The following is a 23,404-nucleotide window of genomic DNA, read 5'->3' on the forward strand; positions in this document are numbered from 1 at the left end:
AACTAGAATAAACAGCATAGAGAAGACCTTAAATGACCTGATGGATCTGAAAACCATGGCACAAGAACTACGTGACGAATGCAGAAGCTTCAGTAGCCAATTTGATCAAGTGGAAAAAAGGGTATCAGTGATTGAAGATCAAATCAATGAAATACGGTGAGAAGAGAAGTTTAGAGAAAAAATAACAAAAAGAAACAAACAAAGCCTCCAAGAAATATGGGACTATGTGAAAAGACCAAATCTACATCTGATTGGTATACCTGAAAGTGACGGGGAGAATGGAACCAAGATGGAAAACACTCTGCAGGATATTATCCAGGAGAATTTCCCCAACCTAGAAAGGCAGGCCAACATTCAAATTCAGGAAATACAGAGAACGCCACAAAGATACTCCTTGAGAAGAGCAACTCCAAGAAACATAATTGTCAGATTCACCAAAGTTGAAATGAAGGAAAAAATGTAAAGGGCAGCCAGAGAGAAAGGTCGGGTTACCCACAAAGGGAAGCCCACCAGACTAACAGCTGATCTCTCAGCACAAACTCTACAAGCCAGAAGAGAGTGGGGGCCAATATTCAACATCCTTAAAGAAAATAATTTTCAACCCAGAATCTCATATCCAGCCAAACTAAGCTTCATAAGTGAATGAGAAATAAAATACTTTACAGACAAGCAAATGCTGAGAGATTTTGTCACCACCAGGCTTGCCTTACAAGAGCTCCTGAAGGAAGCACTAAGCATGGAAAGGAACAACTGGTACCAGCCACTGCAAAAACATGCCAAATTGTAAAGACCATCAGTGCTATGAAGAAACTGCATCAACTAACGAGCAAAATAACCAGCTAACATCATAATGATAGGATCAAATTCACACATAACAATATTAACCTTAAATGTAAATGGGCTAAATGCTCCAATTAAAAGACACGGACTGGCAAATTAGATAAACAGTCAAGACTCACCAGTGTGCTGTATTCAGGAGACCCACCTCACGTACAGAGACACACATAGGCTCAAAATAAAGGGATGGAGGAAGATCTACCAAGCAAATGGAAAACAAAAAAAAGCAGGGGTTGCAATCCTAGTCTCTGATAAAACAGACTTTAAACCAACAAAGATCAAAAGAGACAAAGAAGGCCATTACATAATAGTAAAGGGATCAATTCAACGAGAAGAGCTAACTATCCTAAATATATAAGCACCCAATACAGGAGCAACCAGATTCATAAAGCAAGTCCTTAGAGACCTAGAAAGAGACTGAGACTCCCACCCAATAATAATGGGAGACTACAACACCCCACTGTCAACATTAGACAGATCAACAAGACAGAAAGTTAACAAGGATATCCAGGACCTGAACACAGCTCTGCACCAACTGAACCTAACAGACATCTACAGAACTCTCCACCCCAAATCAACAGAATATACATCCTTCTCAGGACCAATTGCACTTATTCCAAAACTGACCACATAGTTGGAAGTAAAGCACTCCTCAGCAAATGTAAAAGAACAGAAATTATAACAAACTGTCTCTCAGACCACAGTGCAATCAAACTAGAACTCAGGATTAAGAAACTCACTCAAAACTCCTCAACTACATGGAAGCTGAACAACCTGCTCCTGAATGACTACTGGGTACATAACGAAATGAAGGCAGAAATAAAGATATTCTTTGAAACCAATGAGAACAAAGACACAACATACCAGAATCTCTGGGACACATTCAAAGCAGTGTGTAGAGGGAAATTTATAGCACTGAATGCCCACAAGAGAAAGCAGGAAAGATCCAAAATTGACACCCTAACATCCCAATTAAAAGAACTAGAGAAGCAAGAGCAAACACATTCAAAAGCTAGCAGAAGGCAAGAAATAATAGAGCAGAACTGAAGGAGACAGAGACACAAAAAACCCTTCAAAAAATCAATAAATCCAGGAGCTGGTTTTTTGAAAAGATCAATGAAATTGATAGACCACTAGCAAGATGAATAAAGAAAAAAAGAGAGAAGAATCAAATAGATGCAATAAAAAATGATAAAGGGGATATCACTACTGATCCCACAGAAATACAAACTACCATCAGAGAATACTATAAACACCTCTACACAAATAAACTAGAAAATCTAAAAGAAATGGATAAATTCCTGGACACATACACCATCCCAAGACTAAACCAGGAAGAAGTTGAATCCCTGAATAGACCAATAACAGGCTCTGAAATTGAGGCAATAATTAAGAGCCTATCAACCAAAAAAAGTCCAGGACCAGACGGATTCACAGCCAAATTCTAGCAGAGGTACAAAGAGGAGCTGGTACCATTCCTTCTGAAATTATTCTAATCAACAGAAAAAGAGGGAATCCCCCCTAACTCATTTTATGAGGCCAGCATCATCCTGATACCAAAGCCTGGCAGAGACACAACAAAAAAAGAGAATTTTAGACCAATATCCCTGATGAACATCGATGCAAAAATTCTCAATTAAAATACTGGCAAACCAAATCCAGCAGCACATCAAAAAGCTAATCCACCATGATCAAGTGGGCTTCATCCCTGGGATGCAAGGCTGGTTCAACATATGCAAATCAATAAACGTAATCCATCATATAAACAGAACCAAAGACAAAAACTACATGCTTATCTCAATAGATGCAGAAAAGGCCTTTGACAAAATTCAACAGCACTTCATGTTAAAAACACTAAAGAAACTAGGTATTGATGGGACGTATCTGAAAATAATAAGAGCTATCTATGACAAACCCACAGCTAATATCATACTAAATGGGCAAAAACTGGAAGCATTCCCTTTGAAAACTGGCACAAGACAGGGATGCCCTCTCACCACTCCTATTCAACATAGTGTTGGAAGTTCTGGCTAGGGCAATCAGGCAGGAGAAAGAAATAAAGGGTATTCAATTAGGAAAAGAGGAAGTCAAATTGTCCCTGTTTGCAGATGACATGATTGTATATTTAGAAAATCCCATCGTCTCAGCCCAAAATCTCCTTAACCTGATAAGCAACTTCAGCAAAATCTCAGGATACAAAATCCATGTGCAAAAATCACAAGCATTCCTATACACCAATAACAGACAAACAGAGAGCCAAATCATGAGTGAACTCCCATTCACAATTGCTTCAAAGAGAATAAAATACCTAGGAATCCAACTTACAAAGGATGTGAAGGACCTCTTCAAGGAGAACTACAAACCACTGCTCAGTGAAATAAAAGAGGACACAAACAAATGGAAGAACATTCCATGCTCATGGATAGGAAGAATGACTATCATGAAAATGGCCATATTGCCCAAGGTAATTTATAGATTCAATGCCATCCCCATCAAGCTACCAATGACTTTCTTCACAGAATTGGGAAAAACTACTTTAAAGTTCATATGGAACCAAAAAAGGGCCCGCATTGCCAAGACAACCCTAAGCCAAAAGAACAAAGATGGAGGCATCACACTACCTGCCTTCAAACTATACTACAAGGCTACAGTAACCAAAACAGCATGGTACTGGTACCAAAACAGAGATATAGACCAATGGAACAGAACAGAGCCCTCAGAAATAATACCACACATCTACAACGATCTGATCTTTGACAAACCTGAAAAAAACAAGAACTGGGGAAAGGATTCCCTATTTAATAAATGGTGCTGGGAAAACTGGCTAGCCATATGTAGAAAGCTGAAACTGGATCCCTTCCTTACACCTTATACAAAAATTAATTCAAGATGGATTAAAGACTTAAATATTAGACCTAAAACCATAAAAACCCTAGAAGAAAACCTAAGCCATACCATTCAGGACATAGGCATGGGCAAGGACTTCATATCTAAAACACCAAAAGCAATGGCAACAAAAGCCAAAATTGACAAATGGGATCTAATTAAACTAAAGAGCTTCTGCACAGCAAAAGAAACTATCATCAGAGTGAAAATGCAATCTACAGAATGGGAGAAAATTTTTCAATCTACCCATCTGACAAAGGACTAATATCCAGAATCTACAAAGAACTTAAACAAATTTACAAGAAAAAAATCAAACAACCCCGTCAAAAAGTGGGTGAAGGATATGAACAGACACTTTTCAAAAGAAGACATTTATGCAGCCAAAAAACACATGAAAAAATGCTCATCATCACTGGCCATCACAGAAATGCAAATCAAAACCACAATGAGATACCATCTCACACCAGTTAGAATGGCCATCATTAAAAAGTCAGGAAGGTGCTGAAGAGGATGTGGAGAAATATGAACACTTTTACACTGTTGTTGGGACTGTAAACTAGTTCAACCATTGTGGAAGACAGTGTGGCGATTTCTCAAGGATCTAGAACAAGAAATACCATTTGACCCAACCATCCCATTACTGGGTAGGGTATATACCCAAAGGATTATAAATCATGCTGCTATAAAGACACATGCACACGTATGTTTACTGCGGCACTATTCACAATAGCAAAGACTTGAAACCAACCCAAATGTCCGTCAATGTAGACTGGATTAAGAAAATGTGGCACATATACACCATGGAATACTATGCAGCCATAAAAAAGGATGAGTTCATGTCCTTTCTGGGACATGGATGAAGCTGGAAATCATCATTCTCAGCAAACTGTCGCAAGGACAGAAAACCAAACACCGCATGTTCTCACTCATAGGTGGGAATTGAACAATGAGAACACTTGGACACAGGGTGGGGAACATCACACACCGGGGCCTGTCATGGGGTTGGGGGAGCAGGGAGGGATAGCATTAGGAGATATACCTAATGTAAATGATGAGTTAATGAGTGCAGCACACCAACATGGCACATGTATACATATGTAACAAACCTACATATTGTGCACATGTACCCTAGAACTTAAAGTATAATTTAAAAAAAAGAAATTAATGAAATGGAAAACAAATATACAATAGAGAAAACCAAGAAGCCTAATATTGGTTTTTTGAAAAAACTAATACAATTGACAAACCTCTGCCAACACTGACCAATGGAAAAAAAAAAAAAGAGAGAGAAGGTACAAATAACCAATTTCAGGAAAGAAAGGGGAGCCCTCAATATAGATCCTATCAGCATTAAGAATATAACAATAAGAAGAAATTATAAGCAACTGCATGCCAGTGAAATGAATAATTTTTTTTTTTTTTTGAGACAGGGTCTCACTCTGTCACCCAGGCTGGAGTGCAATGGCACGATCTCGGCTCACTACAACCTCCACCTCCCGGATTCAAGCAATTCACCTGCCTCAGCCTCCTGAGTAGCTGGGACTACAGGCACCTGCCACCATACCCAGCTAATTTTTGTATTTTAGTAGAAACGGGGTTTCACCATATTGGCCAGGCTGGTCTCATACTCCTGACCTCAAGTGATCCGCCCACCTCGGCCTCCCAGTGTGCTGGGATTACAGTTGTGAGCCACCACACCCAGCTGAAATGGATGAATTCTTAGAAACATACAACTTAAAAGATTGGGGGAAAAAAGGTAAAAAAAAAATCTGAAGAGCTATATACCTATAAACAAAAATTAAATTCATAACCTTCCCACAAAGAAAGCTCCAGGCACCGATGGCTCCTCTGGTGAATTCTTCCAGACACATTACAAAGAAAAACATCAACCTTACCACAAACTCTTCCAGAGAATAGAAAAAGAGGGATCATTTCCAACAATTTTATGAGATCAGTACAACCCTGATGCCCAAAGCTGGCAAGAGTATTGCAAGGAAGAAAAATTACAGGTCAATCTCTCTCATGAATGTAACCGTGACAGTCGTAAGTAAAATATAAGCAACCAAGTCCAATAGCACTCTGCAGTAGCCCAAACTGGATACAATTTTTTTTCCATTACCATTTGTATAAATAAAATTCATGGTACATTCAAACAATATTGTGCTGCAATGGAACAAACAGGCTACTGCAACACATAACAGCATGGATGAATCTCACAACTGTAATGTTGAGTGAAAGAAGCAAACATGAAAGGCAAATAATGTAGGACTTCATTTACAGAAAAATAAAATCAGGCAAAATTAATCTACAGATATAGAAATCAAGATAGTATGACTTTGGGAGTGTGAGAGGGCTGATGACTAAGAGGCAACATAAGCAGGAGGTTTGGAAGCGTTGGTAGTGTTCTATTTCCTGATCTGGGTGCTGGTTACACAGGTGGGTTCACTTGAGCAAATTCATGGACCTCTACAGTTCTGATCTGTGCACTTTTTTGTGTGCATGTCTTACTTCAATTAAAAGAAAAAAATGTTTTCTTAAAAAATAAAATGATTCTATTTCCTTGCTTGAATTGATATCCATCTCATCTGTCTGTTATTCAGAACTGATCATGCCATCCCCCTCTAAAAATCAGAACTCTGATGGATTATGTGACTACTTTCTTGAGGATTCTCAATTCATTGGGGGCATAAATATGAAATAGCTTTATTTTCTTAAAATCCACCCACCATGGGCCGGGTGCGGCGGCTCACGCCTGTAGTCCCAGCTTCTTGGGAGGCCGAGGCGGCAGGATCACGAGGTCAGGAGATCGAGACTATCCTGGCTAACACCCTGAAATCCCATCTGTACCGAAAATACAAATTAGCCGGGTGTGGTGGCAGGCACCTGTAGACCCAGCTACTCCGGAGGCTGAGGCAGGAGAGCATGAACCCGGGAGGCGGAGCTTGCAGTGAGCCGAGATCAGGCCACTGCACTCCAGCCTGGGTGACAGAGCGAGACTCCATCTCAAAAAAAAAAAAAAAAAATCCACCCACTATATGCCACCCCCCTTTTTTTTTTTTTCTGGGTGTCAACTCTTTTAATCACACCCTGGCTTGATTCCATTTATTAACCTCTTCAAGTTATTAGGATCATCTCATTCCAGCATGTAAGGCTCCATTTTGTTCAAGTTAAGCTTCAAATGAGATTTAAAATTGTTTTCTCCTCCCTTCCTTTTCCTCCTTTACCTCCAGACTTGTCCAAAAGTAGACGTCCACTGCTAGTGGCTTGGAGTGCATGTGTGTGTGAAGGTGGAGTGGCAGGTGCTCTGCTCTTTACGTCCTTCCCTCTCTTTCGGTTGCTTCCTTTCTGATATTAGGGCAAGAATAGGGAAGAATCAATATCGTGAAAATGGCCATACTGCCCAAGGTAATTTATAGATTCAATGCCATCCCCATCAAGCTACCAATGACTTTCTTCACAGAATTGGAAAAAACTACTTTAAAGTTCATATGGAACCAAAAAAGAGCCCGCATCGCCAAGTCAATCCTAAGCCAAAAGAACAAAGCTGGAGGCATCACGCTACCTGACTTCAAACCATACTACAAGGCTACAGTAACCAAAACAGCATGGTACTGGTACCACAACAGAGACATAGATCAATGGAACAGAACAGAGTCCTCAGAAATGATGCCGCATATCTACAACTATCTGATCTTTGACAAACCTGACAAAAACAAGAAATGGGGAAAGGATTCCCTATTTAATAAATGGTGCTGGGAAAACTGGCTAGCCATATGTAGAAAGCTGAAACTGGATCCCTTCCTTACACCTTATACAAAAATTACTTCAAGATGGATTAAAGACTTAAATTTTAGACCTAAAACCATTAAAATCCTACAAGAAAACCTAGGCAATACCATTCAGGACATAGGCGTGGGCAAGGACTTCATATCTAAAACACCAAAAGCAATGGCAACAAAAGCCAAAATTGACAAATGGGATCTAATTAAACTAAAGAGCTTTTGCACAGCAAAAGAAACTACCATCGGAGTGAACAGGCAACCTACAGAATGGGAGAAAATTTTTGCAACCTACTCATCTGACAAAGAGCTAATATCCAGAATCTACAATGAACTCAAACAAATTTACAAGAAAAAAACAAACAACCCCATCAAAAAGTGGGCGAAAGACATGAACAGACACTTCTCAAAAGAAGACATTTATGCAGCCAAAAGACACATGAAAAAATGCTCATCATCACTGGCCATCAGAGAAATGCAAATCAAAACCACAGTGAGATACCATCTCACACCAGTTAGAATGGTCATCATTCAAAAGCCAGGAAACAACAGGTGCTGGAGAGGATGTGAAGAAATAGGAACACTTTTACACTGTTGGTGGGACTGTAAACTAGTTCAACCATTGTGGAAGTCAGTGTGGCAATTCCTCAGGGATCTAGAACTAGAAATATCATTTGACCCAGCCATCCCATTTCTGGGTATATACCCAAAGGACTATAAATCATGCTGCTATAAAGACACATGCACACGTATGTTTATTGCAGCACTATTCACAATAGCAAAGAATTGGAACCAACCCAAATGTCCAACAACGATAGACTGGATTAAGAAAATGTGGCACATATACACCATGGAATACTATGCAGCCATAAAAAATGATGAGTTCATATCCTTTGTAGGGACATGGATGAAACTGGAAAACATCAGTCTTAGTAAACTATCGCAAGGACAAAAAACCAAACACCGCATGTTCTCACTCATAGGTGGGAATTGAACAATGAGAACTCATGGACACAGGAAGGGGAACATCACACTCCGGGGACTGTTGTAGGGTGGGGGGAGGGGGAGGGACAGCATTAGGAGATATACCTAATGCTAAATGACGAGTTAATGGGTGCCACAAAACAACATGGCACATGGATACATATGTAACAAACCTGCACATTGTGCACATGTACCCTAAAACCTAAAGTATCATAAAAAAAAAAAAGAATAGGGAAGTAGATAATTTCATATGGCTTCCTAGAAAGGTTGCAATTTCTTCTCTGTAGGATGTTGCTGCTTCTTTAGTTAGTCCTGTCAGACTTTCAATGTCTTCTATATTGGAGAGAATCCAAGTACTGGCTCCCTCATTGGCAAAGGTCATTGGGGGTCCTCCCCACTGTCCAGTTCCTTGAGATATATACCTTGCACCTACTTGACCTCTCCTGTGAGGGGTCCAGCTAGCAGCCTCTCTTGGAGATAGGAATATGGGCTTTGTGGTGCCTCCTCTCTTAGCTAGGCCATCTCTCTATGTCCCCTCCTTGCTCTGCAAGCACAGAGCAGTCAGCTGGTCCAGAAGAGGTCAGAGATGAGATGATCACCAATCTCCTACCTTGTAGAGGGGGGATGCTTAGGCATTTCTAAGCGTTATAGGTAATTTTCCTGAGGGCTCCTTGCTAGACTTTGAGGGGAAGAAGTGCTTCCATCTTCTCCCTTACAGTGAGAATGGGGTGAAGGAAGGGAAGAGATTATCCTTATGAACATTGTACTTCACAAAAGGCTAACCTCCTCTCTACCCACCCTTTCCTTATACTTCCATGAGTACGAATGGGGTAGTTTGGGAAACGTTTGTGGTAGGACTGTTTCCCTGTATCAACATTTCTTAGTAGGCTGGCCTAACTATAGGTGGTCTCTCAACTTAGAATATGTGAACTTACCCCCTTCTGTGCACAGCTTTGAACCTTAGTCAGGGATCAGAGAACATCCCTGTTGACATCTTATTACACTTGTCTCCGATCAGCTTGAACTTCTATCAATCTTCACACCATGTTGGAAAAAAATAATAAGAACAATTCTGCAGTAACCAAAAATACAGTGGGAAAGGAAATGGGATACAAGAATAATGGCAATGATTTTCTATTTTGCAAAGCAAACACCTTCAAGAAAATTTGGAGAATTTTATTATTCAGCTACCTAAGTATAATAAATAATTCAAATGTATTTGAACTCTTTACCTATGTGTACACCTTTCATTTTAGTACTAATTTGTCTATTTATAACATTTCTACTCTTACAATCTTGATGTGATTGAGGATCAAAATTGAACATAGCCAAGCAATGCACAGTATACTGTTGAAAACAAAGCATACTATTTGTTAGAAGCACAGAACCACAATTTAAAATAAGCCAGAGAGAACAGTGAACAATGTATCAATATTTACTGTGGGGAAAGCAATATTTTATTACAGTCAATAACAGGTCAATTTTCTTCCAGAAAGGGGAACATAATTTATACTTTACACAGTGTAATATATTAAATATTTTTAGTTCAGTAAGACATCACTACTAAAAATGGAACATGTTACTTATTCAGTAAAATGACCACCTGCTTCTAATCAGTATCATAATTCACTTGCCAGATCTGAGGTTTCCTTAAGCAGGTTTTCGCTTTACTGATTTTCTTCCCTCGGCTTGACATTCCCATCTCCCACATGGTTGACGCATGGAGCAGCTGCTTGATATAGCAGGTGAGCAATGTGGTAGACCAACACAAATGCCACCAAACCAAAAAACTATTATATAAACAGTATTTTAAAGGGGAAAGAATTTTCTAATAAAAATTCTCAATGGAGATGTCTTTGAAGACAAAATATTAAAGTCAGCCTTGAGATATCACTTAATATAGTATAAAAATTCCTTTCATGAGATTTTGCTTTCTGTATAATTCATAGCCTGATTCTTTCTTATAAACCTTTGAGAAGTGCTGTGAATAGAATATATTGTACCAGGGACTTGTATCAAAAAATATTTGATTATCCATTAACAATTTGAGGATTATAAGATTACATTTCAGGTAATTTAGAGTAAGATTTTTTTAATGTGGATGCCGATGTGGAATCATATAATCATCATAATTATATATTATACCCAAATATATAATCTTTTAAATTTATCTAGACTCTGAGAAATGTCTCTCAGTTCATTTTAAAGCAATAAACTGAATGACATATTTACTTAAAAATATTTCTAAACTCTTTATTAGTATCAAGTGGAAATAATTTTTTTATGCCAAGGAGTAATTTAAATAACTCAGGTCAGGTGTGGTGGCTCATGCCTGTAATCCTGGCACTTTGGGAGGCCAAGGTGGGGGGATCATTTGAGCCCAGGAGTTGGAGACCAGCCTAGGCAACATAGGCAGACCTTGTCACTACAAAATAAAAAAAAATTAGCTGGGTGCAGTGGTATACCCCGGTAGTCCCAGCTATTAGAGAGACTGAAGTGGATGGATCACTTGAGCCCAAGAGATTGAGGCTACAGTGAGCTATGATTGCACCACTATACTCCAGCCTGAGCAACAGAGTCAGACCCTATCTCAATAAATAAATAACTCCCCAAATCAGTTTCTTGTCATATAAGATAATACATTATTACCAGACAACATGGTCCCTTATCAAAGGGAAGCTAATCATTGCATCAGTCTCAAAATGTTTGTGAAAACAAATAAGCAAACAATAAATGTAATTAAACCCCAAGAAATACATTAAACAACTATTATAGAAACAGCTATTACTCTGAACATCAATACTGGTATAAGAACTAAGCAGTTTAAACTTTATGGGACTATTCATTAACCTAAAATGATTCTCATGATTTTAAGTACAGAGATTCCATACTTTTTTTTTTCTTGAGATGGAGTCTCACTCTGTCACCCAGGCTGGAGTACAATGGCATGATCTCAGCTCACTGCAACCTCTGCCTCCCAGGTTCAAGCAATTCTCCTGCCTCAGCCTCCCAAGTAGCTGGGACTACGGGGGCCCGCCACCATACCCAGCTAATTTTTGTATTTTTAGTATACATGGGGTTTCACCATATTGGGCAGGTTGGTTTCGAACTCCTGACCTTGTGATCAGCCCGCCTTGGCCTCCCAAAGTGTTGGGATTACAGGTGTGAGCCACCGTGCCTGGCCCATACTTCTTTCTTTAGATCCTAAGTAAGTAGTAGGTCTAGACGATGGGAAACCCAAATCATATGATTCTTCATTTTTCATGAATGTGGATCCCCTCCTGTACAGGCAATCACATTAGTGAAACACTGAAGGATCTCCTTTAGTATTTCTAATGTAATTGCCTATAAATATTGGGAGCATCAACTAATAAGATAACATTGGAAAGTTTTTCTGAGCCCCTTGGACCATTTATGATACATCAATAATGGCAGGACTCATTCCAGACCACATTTTTTTTCCTCTCAAATTATCTTCTCTAATGTTTTTGCATCATCATTGCCTCTTCCTCTCAATTTATTTTTAACAAGATTTTTTTCTAACTAGAAAATGTATGCTCATATAGGAAATTTGAAAAATAAAATTAGAAGGAAAAATACCCATAATTCTATCAATCTTTTTTCCTCCAGGATTTTGATAAAATAACTACAATCTGAAGAAGGTATCTTACATCTTTTCTCAATGCCAGGGGAAAATATCTTTAAAATAATTCACTCAGGTTTTTCATAAGAATTTACATAGGTTTTTGGTTAACATAATGGACTGCTTTAATGCTTAACTGCTTCCACTGTCTTTATTAGGAAAGCAATAGAGGTATTACCTAGCAGGTCCAGTTGAATTCACAAAATTAAATACCAGCATTATTTGACTCCACTCTAGGTGTTGCTTCTTCATAAACTTCATTTTAATTGATGTGTAAGTGGTAGCTATCATGTATAGAGAGCCTTAATGATATAATATTCACATCAACCACAACAGTAAGATATCATTATTTTTACTTTACAAAAGAAGTACCTGAAATCAGTCACACAGCTCTTAAGTGGTACATCGAGAATTTTAGGGTATTTGAACCTTGCCCTCTCAGCTTCCAAGGACATTCTTTCTACTGCAGCCCAACACCTTGCCAAAAATATCGTAATCTGCTTAACGAGGCCCTGTGGCTGGGCACTTCAAATGCCCACTCCCCTCTCTCTTTTCTAAACAATTGTCAATAATGTTGGAGAAGCATTTGGTGTAAAAAACTTTGTTTCTATGATTATTTTCCTCAAACAGGGTCTTAAGATTTAAATTATTGTGTTAAAGGAGGCAGGAACGTTTTAAAGGCTATTTCTATATATTGCCTATTGCTTGTCTCAATGCGGTTGGCCAAATTATAATTCAACAGCTGAGCCTGAGGCCTCCTGCTTCACTGTTCCCTTTATTAAAAATCTTGGTTCATTTGATAGATGAAAAGTGATTCTCTGTTGCTAAAGTTTTTAAATTGTTATAATTCACTATGTTTTAATACACCAATTCACCATTTTACAAAGTGAACCTTTTAAAGGGCTGGCTAAGTCCTTGAACTAAAAAGGGAAGACAAGAGAGTGGTCATTAGGCTTTTTCTTCCTTTTACTCACTCAACAGTCATCCAGCTCCTACTCTTGGCCAGGTACCACACTGTGCTAGTGTTGGGGATATAAAGATGAAAGTCCATTCTTGACCTCTAAGAGCTTAAGGACTAGCAAGAGACACAGACACATAAACAGACAATTTTAGTATAGAATGACCAGCACCGTGACCAAAGAAACAAGAGGAAGATGCTTTGGGAAACACTGAAGAGAGCACCTAAGCTATTTCAGGAAGGTCCTAGAAGCCTTTTTGGAGATTCTCAGGTCTGAGCTCCATCTTGAAATGAGCAGAAGTCAACCAGCTTTTCCCTCACATCCTCAACCCGAATTAACTGCTTCTTCATCAGTGGTCCTTTAATAGAGCACTTATAATAACAGCGTTTGCACTTACTTGTTTCCATGTCTCTCACTCTTTCACTGAGCTGTGCTTCTTGATGAGGAGGGACCATATCCCTAATTAGCCTAGCACAATACCCAAAAAAGCAGTAGGAATGCAATAAACGTTTGTGTAATTATTTTGAAATTCTAGTCATGAACTTATTTCCACCCATATCTTCTTCTTGCATTTATATAAATGTGTAATTTTCCTTTTGATTGTAAAAATAATACTTTTACCACACACCCATCAGAAGGGCTAAAAGGAAAGGATAAGAAATAACAAGCGTTGGTGAAGTATATGGAATAATGGAAACATTCACACATTGCTGGAGGAAGCAGGAATTGGTTCGATCATTTTGGAAAACTGTTGGCAGCCTCTACTAAAGCTGGGTCTTTTGTATCCTATGACATGGCAATTCCACTCTCCATATACACTCAACAAAAATGCATGCATATGTTCACCAAAGCAGCACTATTCATAACAGCTCCAAACTAGAAAATACAGACACTCATCAACAGTAGAATGAGTAAGCTTATTGTGGTATGATCACAAAGAGCAAGGCAAAAGAATCTACACTCAATGATATGAAGGAATTTCATGAAAGTAATGTTGAAGACAAAGCCAGTTTTTTTAAAAAGTACTTACAGTATGATTGCTTTTATATAAATATGCAAAACTGAGAAGCAAGATGACAAAGGGAGTGTCATCACCTAGAAAGTGGTGCAATAAGATGCACAGCTAGTGCTGCTCTGTGACTCTAAGATCTACCTCCTTCAAAAGTCCGCCTGTGGCAAACGCGGCTACCCTCCCAAGCCAAGATAAAGTATAATTGGAGTGCAGAGGCTAAAAAGCAATATACCAGTGGGACTGGTCGAATGAGGCACTTACAAATTGTGTACAGCAGGTTAAGGCATGGATTTTGTGAAGGAACGCCACCTAAACCCAAGAGGACAGCTGTTGCAGCATCCAGTTCATCTTAAGAATTTCAGGCCAGGTACGGTGGCTCACACCTGTAATCCCAGCACTTTGGGAGGCCGAGGAGGGTGACTCACTTGAGGTCAGGAGTTCGAGATCAGCCTGGCCAACATGGCGAAACCCTGTCTCTACTAAAAATACAGTAATTAGCCGAGTGTGGTGGCGGGCGCCTGTAATCCCAGCTACTCGGTAGGCTGAGGCAGGAGAATCGCTTGAACCCGGGAGGCGGAGGTTGCAGTGAGCCGAGATTGTGCCATTGCACTCCAGCCTGGGCGATAGAGCAAGATTCTGTCTAAAAAAAAAAAAAAAAAAAAAAAAATTAGATTAGTCACACAATAAATGTTCTGATTTAAAAAAAAAAAAAGGCAAAACTCTCCTTTGCTGTTAGAATTCAGGAAAGGTCAGTTATGAGTGAGGAGGGGGTTTAGTGACTGAAAGGAAATAGGAAGGGGGAGTTTCTGGGAATATTATAACGTTTCTTGAAAAGGTTGCTGATTACACACGCAGATTTCAGTCTATGTATGTATATTACACTTATTTTTTAAGTAATATATCTTTATTACTTACAAAAGGTATAGAATTTTTCTGTATGTATATTACACTGTTTTTTTTAAGTAATATATCTTATTTGAGAGAAAGCTAGAAAATAGACATGTTTAAAAATTTTTGAATCACCTACAATCCCACTATCCAGTGATAACGACTGTTAACATTTTGGATTTTTTTCTAGTTCTTTTTTTTTTTTCAAGCCAGTGTGCACACGCTCTCTCCTCCCCTACACTCATACACATGAATTTTGCTAAATTAGGTTCATTCTCATTTAGTTTTATTTCTGCTTTATTTTCACACAAAATTAAAGTATATCATTCAATATTATTTGCAAGCATTTTATAAGCAGCTGAAACACTCCATTGAATGTATGTGCTCCAGTACATTTAATCAGTTGCCCATTACTGTGTTTTATTAAAAAATAATCAGTCACAGTATCTCTCACACACACACACCCCTACACCTCTAGACATTCTTTAAGCTCTGCATTGGTTCCCTATTTCCCTCCAGAAAGGTTGTACCGATTTAGTTCCACTGGCAAGATGTGAGGGCCCCTTGTATCGCAGTCCAACCCCAGCTAATTTCTTAGTCTAGGTTTGTTTTTAGGATGGTCGAGCTCAAAGCAGAACTAAGGGAGCTGCTGTTTTAGACACGGCCGAGGCGCGCGGCTCCCTGGGCCTGGAACGCGCTCTGAGCGCCCCGGTCCCTTCCAGGTTGCGCGGGCTCCGGACGAGACCCCGCCCAGCCGGGCAGCCCCGCGCGCTTCCGGGTCCCGCCGGCCTGGCGCCGCCCGGTTGCCGTGGGAACCACGGAGCCTCGGAGCGCCCGCAGACCAGCCTGTGTCTGAGGGGGCGAGGGATACTGAGGCCCAGGCATGGAGCTGCCGGCTCCGGTGCGCCAGCGGCTGGGAAACTTCAGCCGGGCCATGTTCAGTGATTCCAATTGGACCGGTCCAGAGTCCAATGAGGGTCCGGGTGAGTGACCAAGGCCCGGCGCAGGGGTTGTGGTCTGCCGAGGGCTTGGCGTGGGTTTTGGAGCGTCCAGAATTTGCCCGTACCTAAAATGGCGATGTCGCTTTCAGCCAGTTCCCCGCAGTGCGGGAGAGCGCCTTGGAGGAGGGGCCAGGCCGGGCCGGGCCGGGCAGGGAGCTGAGGCGCTGGCGGCCTTCGGCCCCGGGCCCGGCCTGGTCTGCGCATGCTGCCGCCTGGCCAGCTCCTTGCAAGCGCGGCAGCTGAGGTGGGGCCGACCTCTGTGCCCCGCAAGGCCCATCATTGCCCCGGAGAAACCCCAAAAATAAAAAGATAAAAGCCGCCCTTGCTGCACAGGCTGGTCCCCCGCGCGCCGCGCGAGCGAAGGCCCAAGTTGCTTTTCCTCTGCGGCGCTCGCCCCGGCTTTTCTGTCCAGGATAGCGAGGAGCAGCCCAAGCAATCCCACCTCCCCCGTCCCCACCTCTACCCCCACCCCAGGGAACAAATTTGCCTTTTCCCTTTTCCTGGCAGAACAAGTATGTTCCTAAGCAAGGCCATTTTCTCGTAGAAAAGATTTAAAAAAAAAAAAGTTAATGAGTCCTTTCCAACCACCATCCACTCCCACTGGCATGTGCCATACTAGCTGGGCGTTCAACAAAACTCACCCCTTCCCTGCCTTCTCCTCCTCCTCCCCTATACGTAACTCTTATCATAAGGTAGCAAAATAACATGATGCTTCTGCGTCCTTTAACTTGATGACAAGTGATAACGCAGTTTCCTCCAGAACAGTTTCCTCTTCCTACATCATGATGGTAGACAACACACTGTCAACCAAACCCATGTGGTTTTCATCATTCAGCTCTGCTGGGAAATATCAATCTTTTCCTCTGCTTGGTTTTAGAGAATTTTTAAAAGGGACAGAGAAAAGTAAAGGCAGTTCCCAAAGCTGCATTTTGTCACCTTGATCACTTGCCTATTCCCCAAATGTAGGCCTTTATGATTTAGGATGTACAGAGAAAAATGTGAAAAAATTAGGTTTTCACATTTCTGGTTCCAAGGATGAGGCTTAATGAGCACTAACAGACGTCTGATAATATAAGGTAAAAAGACGTTTTCTGAAAAGGGCCAGATAGTAAATATTTTAGACTTTGTAGGCCATATGGTCACGGCAGCCATTGACAATAGTTATTGAATAGGCATGGCTGTGTTCCAATAAAACTTTATGGACACTGAAATTTGTATTTCATATGGATTTCACGTGTGAAAAAATTACTTTTTTAACCATTTAAACGTGAAAAAACATTTTTAGCTCATTGACTGTACAAAAACAGGCAGCTGACCAGTTGTTTACCTATCCCTGATTTATATTGTATGTTTTCATTTAAATTCCATTTACAGAACTCAACTTGAACTTTTGCAAAATTTAGTAAGTTTATATCTTATGCTTTTAAGATTCATTTACATATTAACTTGATTTTCATTTCCATGATTATAAGTTTGATCTGCTGAAATATGGACATAGCATAACCTTTAAGATGTTAACACACAATACTTCTAAAATAAAAACCATTCTTTGCAAAATTTGACTACAGTTTCTTCTCAAAGGTACTGAAATGTTCAGCTTGCCCAATTTATTATTCTTTCCCAAATTTTCTTCTTTGTGGATTGGAAGTAGGTTTATTTGTACTGTAATAACAAGTTTATGTCATTACCATGTCCACAGCTTTGTACTGTTGCTATCGAAAAGATCCTAGGCTGGTGAGTTGTCTTCAGATTTAACAGATTTTAAGAATTCATTCCTTTATCAGTGGTAATTTAATAAACAGTTGCAAGCAAAAGTAGATCATAATAATCAGGCATATTCTTGGAGCTAAAAGAAACTATTTTGCTGTGAGAGACCATGACTATTTCTTAATATTTTAAAATTATTAAGTGACAGATAAAAACACTCAGCTGTGGAGAAAAGGAGAAAATAATGTTTTTAAGACATTTATTTTAGAGCCTTTAAAATCTTACGTGTAGAGCAACTGATTTCAATACATGTGTCTGCTCTTAAGAATTTAGTCAAATTTCGGATGTATTTTGTAGGGCTCAATTTTAAAAATCAAATTCTTAATTTAGGACCCTGCTCTCTTACATAAAAGCAAAAAGTGTTATGGAATCAACCTTAGGTAAATGGAATTCATGTATCACAAATGGGTATACTAGTAATGTCCTTATGACAGTATGCTTTCATTAATTCATTCTTACGTGTATTTGATATTCACTGCGTGTAAAGCAAGATGCTAGATTCTATGAGGGTCTCAAATTAGGGTAGGACATGGTGTGTGCTTGCTTGCAATCAGCCTGCAGATAAGTAGAAGAGAAGAAGGAAAGAGGACTAATATTTGTTGAGTGCCTACTAAGTGTGCCAGGCACAGTGCTAGGATGAAATAATTCATATTGGCTCTAATTCTCATAAGCAGCCTGTGAGGAAGTTTTAATTTCACTATTTTACAGATGCTCAAAGGGCTTAAATAATTTATATCAGGTCTGACATCCAGGGTCACAGAGGTTTGGGGAGCTCGGATTTGCTTGAACTCTGAAGCCCATGATCTGTTCAGTACACCAGACTGTTTTTCGGGTAGGGGAGTGTGGTTCTTTGCTAGCACTTCTTATTGACAGTTTAGAGTGGTAAGTACCTAAAGGGGAAAGGTATATCTGCTGGGGTGGGGGAACTGATGAAGGAAGTATTGATGGAAAAGACGACACTGAATTGGACTTTAAAGAATGGTTAAGATTAGGGTATGCTGAAAAGAGAGATGTGTCTAATTATAATCTTGGTAATCCGTTTTTGTATGAGATTAGTTTATATGTGAGAGATTTTTATTTATTTTATGCATTAATTTTATATGCTATTTACATAGAATTCTACAAAGGAGGCAATGATAATTATCTGTGGAATAGGATTTATATTGATATTCTACATTAAATCTATACCAGTAGTATATGCAAAAAAGTCAGAAGACTGTAATGGCAAAATGGTAAAATAATTGAAAAATATGAAATGTACCCCCAAATAGCCAGTATTTGAGCTAAATGGTATTAGGATGAATATTCCTTTTACTGTCAATGATTATAAATAGGCTTAAAATTTGGTGTTTTACTGAGCCAATATTATAGTTATTAATTCTAGGGAATAGGATATATAGATAGGGCATAGACCCAAGATTCATAATTTGTTCCTTTTCTATTCCTTCTGTAGAAAATGAAATGGTCTCCAGTTTGGCATTGCAGATGTCACTTTATTTTAATACCTACTATTTCCCACTGTGGTGGGTGAGCAGCATTATGATGCTTCACATGAAGGTAAGTCTAAGCTTTAATACTTTTGCTGCCCTGACGTTGTCAGAGTGTCAATAAAATTAAAGTTCTTAATAATTTTTTTCTATCTTAATGTTACTATACGTGAGATTTTACAAACACGTTTTGGCTTTTCTTTTAGTATTCAATCTTGCCTGACTACTACAAATTCATTGTGATCACTGTTATCATCCTAATAACCTTAATTGAAGCCATCCGGTTGTATCTGGGCTACATGGGTAACCTACAGGAGAAGGTAAGCTCTTTTTTCCTTTCTCTCAGTGATAGATATAAATGAAATCAGTTTTCATAACAAGTAAAAGGCAGTGAGGTGTGGCAGAAAGAGCACAGGCCTGAATTTAAAGCCTACTCCAGCTTTACCACTTCTGTCACTGTGGTCTGTTTGCTTAATCTCTTGAGCCCTGGTTTCCTCATATATAAAATGAGGAAAATAATATTTACTTCACAGGTTTGTTGTGATTAAGTGAAATGATTTATGTAAAGTATATGAATGTAGTAAACACTTAAAATTGATATTTTCCCTCTTCTCATCAGTCTTGAAAGTACATGGTTACTTAAACATGTGTATTTGGATCCTGAATAAGAAAATGGGGGAAAATTATGAATTCACTTCCTATGCCAGGCCCATGTTTTCTGCATCATCATGCTGCCTAAGCATTTATGGTTACCAGAGTATAGGGGTAATGCCTAAAGATTCCTGTGGTTTTCTAGGCCCTTCATAATAAGGCCCCACCCAGCCTGTCTTACTGTAGGTTTTGCTGTTTTCTCACTCAGCCATCCATTCCAGGCTGATGTGCTGATTCCCAGTCATGCTAATTTCACGTGTTTGCTTACTTACCTTTTTGCCTCTTCCTCCTTCTCCACAACTTAAAAAGCCTACATCCCTGAGGTCTTTCTTTCACCTACCCTAATCACTCTCTTATTCTTATAGCATTTAGTCTGTACTTCTAAATATTGCACTTAATTGTTCACTAAAGTGTAGTATTCTAGGATTGTTTTACATAAATTAGTTTTCTCATCTAGACTGTAAGTTCTCTGAGGACAAGGACCATGTTATCCTCCTTCGGAATCACTCACAGAGCCCATAATGTAGGTTCACAGTAGTGATAAGTACTTGTTTATCTGTATAAACGGAAACTATATTTTACTGATTTTTATTACTCTTGATATGTGTCATTGCAGGTTCCTGAGTTGGCTGGCTTTTGGCTTTTGACCCTTCTATTGCAGTTACCTTTAATTCTTTTCTTGTTCTTTAATGAAGGCCTAATAATTCTGCCCTTGGAAAAAGCGGTACATATCATCTTCACTCTCTTCCTTGCTTTCCAAGTTGTTGCAGCATTTCTTACCTTAAGGAAAATGGTTAATCAGTTGGCAGTTCGTTTCCACCTCCAAGACTTTGACCGGCTCTCTGCAAACAGAGGAGACATGAGAAGGATGAGGTCATGTATAGAAGAGATCTGATCCAGTGTTGTTGAGTGAAAATCTGACAGATCATTCTAGAGACTGTAAGAGTTAGGAAAATATCAGAGCTCTAATATGAGAAAAGGGACAAAGCAAGTGTTTTGAATTGTATATGCTCTCACTCTGCAATTCCAAGGTTGGGGGCAATGATGAAACTTTGTACAGTATATGAAACAGTATATTAACCCTAAAACCTAGATGTTGTCCACCTGATGTCAAATTTCTCAATTTTTTTTTATGTTGTTGTCTTTTTCAGGAGTCTAGAAATCTATGTATTGGTGGTTGTCATTTGCCAGCTCTCCTGTAGTATTTCTGGTTAGAATCTGTAACTAGAGATGTATACATTTCTTTAAAACTTGTTGGTCATCCATGTCTTGTCTGTACATATGATTCCATGTTTCTTGACATGGAAATGCCAGTCAGTGTTCCTATGTATTTGACTATATTTATAAACCAAGAGACCGGCCGGACACGGTGGCTCACGCCTGTAATCCCAGCACTTTGGGAGGCCGAGGTGGGCAGATCACGAGGTCAGAAGATCGAGACCATCCTGGCTAACATGGTGAAACCCAGCCTCTACTAAAAATACAAAAAAAAAATTAGCTGGGCGTGGTTGCAGGCGCCTGTAGTCCCAGCTGCTTGGGAGGCTGAGGCAGGAGAATGGTGTGAACCCAGGAGGCAGAGTTTGCAGTGAGCCGAGATCAAGCCACTGCACTCTGTCCTGGGTGACAGAGCGAGACTTATCTCAAAAAAATAAATAAATAAAAAATAAACCAAGAGACCAAATTTTCATGTCTGCTAGGGTTAAATTCTAACCCTAATATTAGCTGTTATACTGAGATGAAGAAGAAAACAGGTGGATTGCCTTGGTATTTAGGAAATATTTTTGTTATAAAATTATAACTTTCTTAAAACCATATTCAGTATTTGTAATGGTGGTGTACAAAATGCTTTTACAATAAATTATTAAATATTTAAGGTATTAGCAACAAATCATCCTTGTCTTGTGCAATTCTTTTGGGCTATAGATTTGTGGTTTTTATTTCAGAGTTGCAAGGGAAGGAAGGAAAACAAATCCTAGAGAGCTTTCTATGTAGTGGGCACTGTAGTAGGCATTTTAAATTAGCACTTGTGATCTCATCTACTAGGTTATTGTTCACCAAAGAACTGCTTCATACCCATTAAATTCACATGAGGCTTGATTTGGAAACCAGAGCACCTCTTAATACATATGAGAGCGAAGATGGCCAAAGGGACTATACTCATGATCCTAAAGGAGCATGCTCCCTTGCTAATGGGAGAAATCTATTTTAGGAGATTTGGTTAAGAACAAAGTTGCTTGGGTGTATCTGAACATTATATTTAAGTGACTGTTGGATTGTCTTAAAGGATATGATATGTTCATTACAAGTTTTCTTTTTTTCTATAGGGAAATGGGCCTTCATAATGTATTTTACTGAGGGACAGTTGTAGCTGCATTAAAAACTGCTCTTTTCAATTTTCTTTTTCTACAATTCATGCTTATCTTAGGATTCCCAGGTTTTGCCTTATTCATTCTTGTTTGGCTGAACTTCAAAAAATGTCTTTACTTCCCACTCATTCTTGATTCTTCCTGACCAAATTATGCTAATTTTATTATTTCTGCTCTTTATGATTATATATAAAGTTCAGCCAAATATTTCTCCCTCCATGCAGTGGCTGATTAATCTTTCTCATGCCAAAGTAGTCACTAGTTATACTCTTAATAATTTGGAATTTAAGATAGAATTCTGTTTGAATAGTTGTCTAAAACATATTTGTTTGCATTTGTTTCCCAGATAGGACTAGGTAGGTGATTCTATAAGAAAATATAAAATTAAATTAAATCTACAAAGCAGATAAATTAGGGGATGATGGAGACTTCTATTTCAAGATTGTTTCCAGAGTTTTATTTTAAATAGCAGAACTTCTAGTACATTTAAACTTTAAAATTAAGAGATTAATAACAAAATGTCAGTCATAATCATAAAAAAAAGTTTAAACTGTAAAAAGTTTGAGAAAATTGATTTATCAAAATTTTCAAGTAATTTTGCTGTAATAAACGTATTGCTTAAAATGCAGATATAGTAACAGTGGGGAAAAAAAGATAGTAAATTGAGACTATGACCAAGTCATTTGTTTGTTTTTCATCTGAACAATAAAACCATGATTTTTTGTGTTAGGCTGAACCAATATTTTCTATTGGAGTATACCTGGTTCCCTATATAAGTATATGAAAATCAAGGTAGAGAAGATATTTACATGTCAGCACATTTGGGGGTTAGGCAGTCTTTAATTTTATTTGAATATATTTATCCATCCTTAATTTATATTATATCCTTCTAAGGATTTACAACACTATTCTGAAAATTTTTAATTAAAATGTTGAACTTCACAAATATTTTGTCCTTTACATATTTTTTCTATAAATCAAAATTATTTTATTTTTATTTATTTCTCTTTTTTTTCTTTTTTCATGAGATGGAGTTTTGCTCTGTTGCCCAGGCTGGAGTGCAGTGGCGCGATCTCAGCTCACTGCAGCCTCTGCCACCTGGGTTCAAGTGATCCTCCTGCCTCAGCCTCCCAAGTAGCTGGGA

The 23,404-nt window shown here is 38.9% G+C and overlaps 1 protein-coding gene and 1 pseudogene across 2 annotated transcripts; both read left to right on the top strand.

The window, feature by feature from the left end:
- The first annotated feature begins 14,161 nt into the window (after window positions 1-14,161).
- LOC116483641 (large ribosomal subunit protein eL37-like) lies at window positions 14,162-14,467 on the top strand (annotated as a pseudogene).
- A 1,310-nt stretch (window positions 14,468-15,777) lies between these two features.
- TMEM17 (transmembrane protein 17) lies at window positions 15,778-21,782 on the top strand. Of its 2 annotated transcripts, XM_058429068.1 has the most exons (5): window positions 15,826-15,971; window positions 18,465-18,638; window positions 19,210-19,313; window positions 19,450-19,563; window positions 20,511-21,782. In XM_058429068.1, exons 3-5 carry the CDS (start codon window positions 19,218-19,220, stop codon window positions 20,787-20,789), a joined length of 489 nt encoding a protein of 162 aa, XP_058285051.1. In that variant the 5' UTR covers window positions 15,826-15,971; window positions 18,465-18,638; window positions 19,210-19,217; the 3' UTR covers window positions 20,790-21,782. The 2 variants fall into 2 exon arrangements, with proteins under 2 accessions (XP_032033753.1, XP_058285051.1); XM_032177862.2 differs by lacking the exon at window positions 18,465-18,638 and having other exon boundaries at window positions 15,778-15,971.
- Window positions 21,783-23,404: the final 1,622 nt, after the last annotated feature.

This window comes from Hylobates moloch, unplaced genomic scaffold (assembly GCF_009828535.3).
Source record: "Hylobates moloch isolate HMO894 unplaced genomic scaffold, HMol_V3 SCAFFOLD_15, whole genome shotgun sequence".
Taxonomy (NCBI): Eukaryota; Metazoa; Chordata; class Mammalia; order Primates; family Hylobatidae; genus Hylobates; species Hylobates moloch.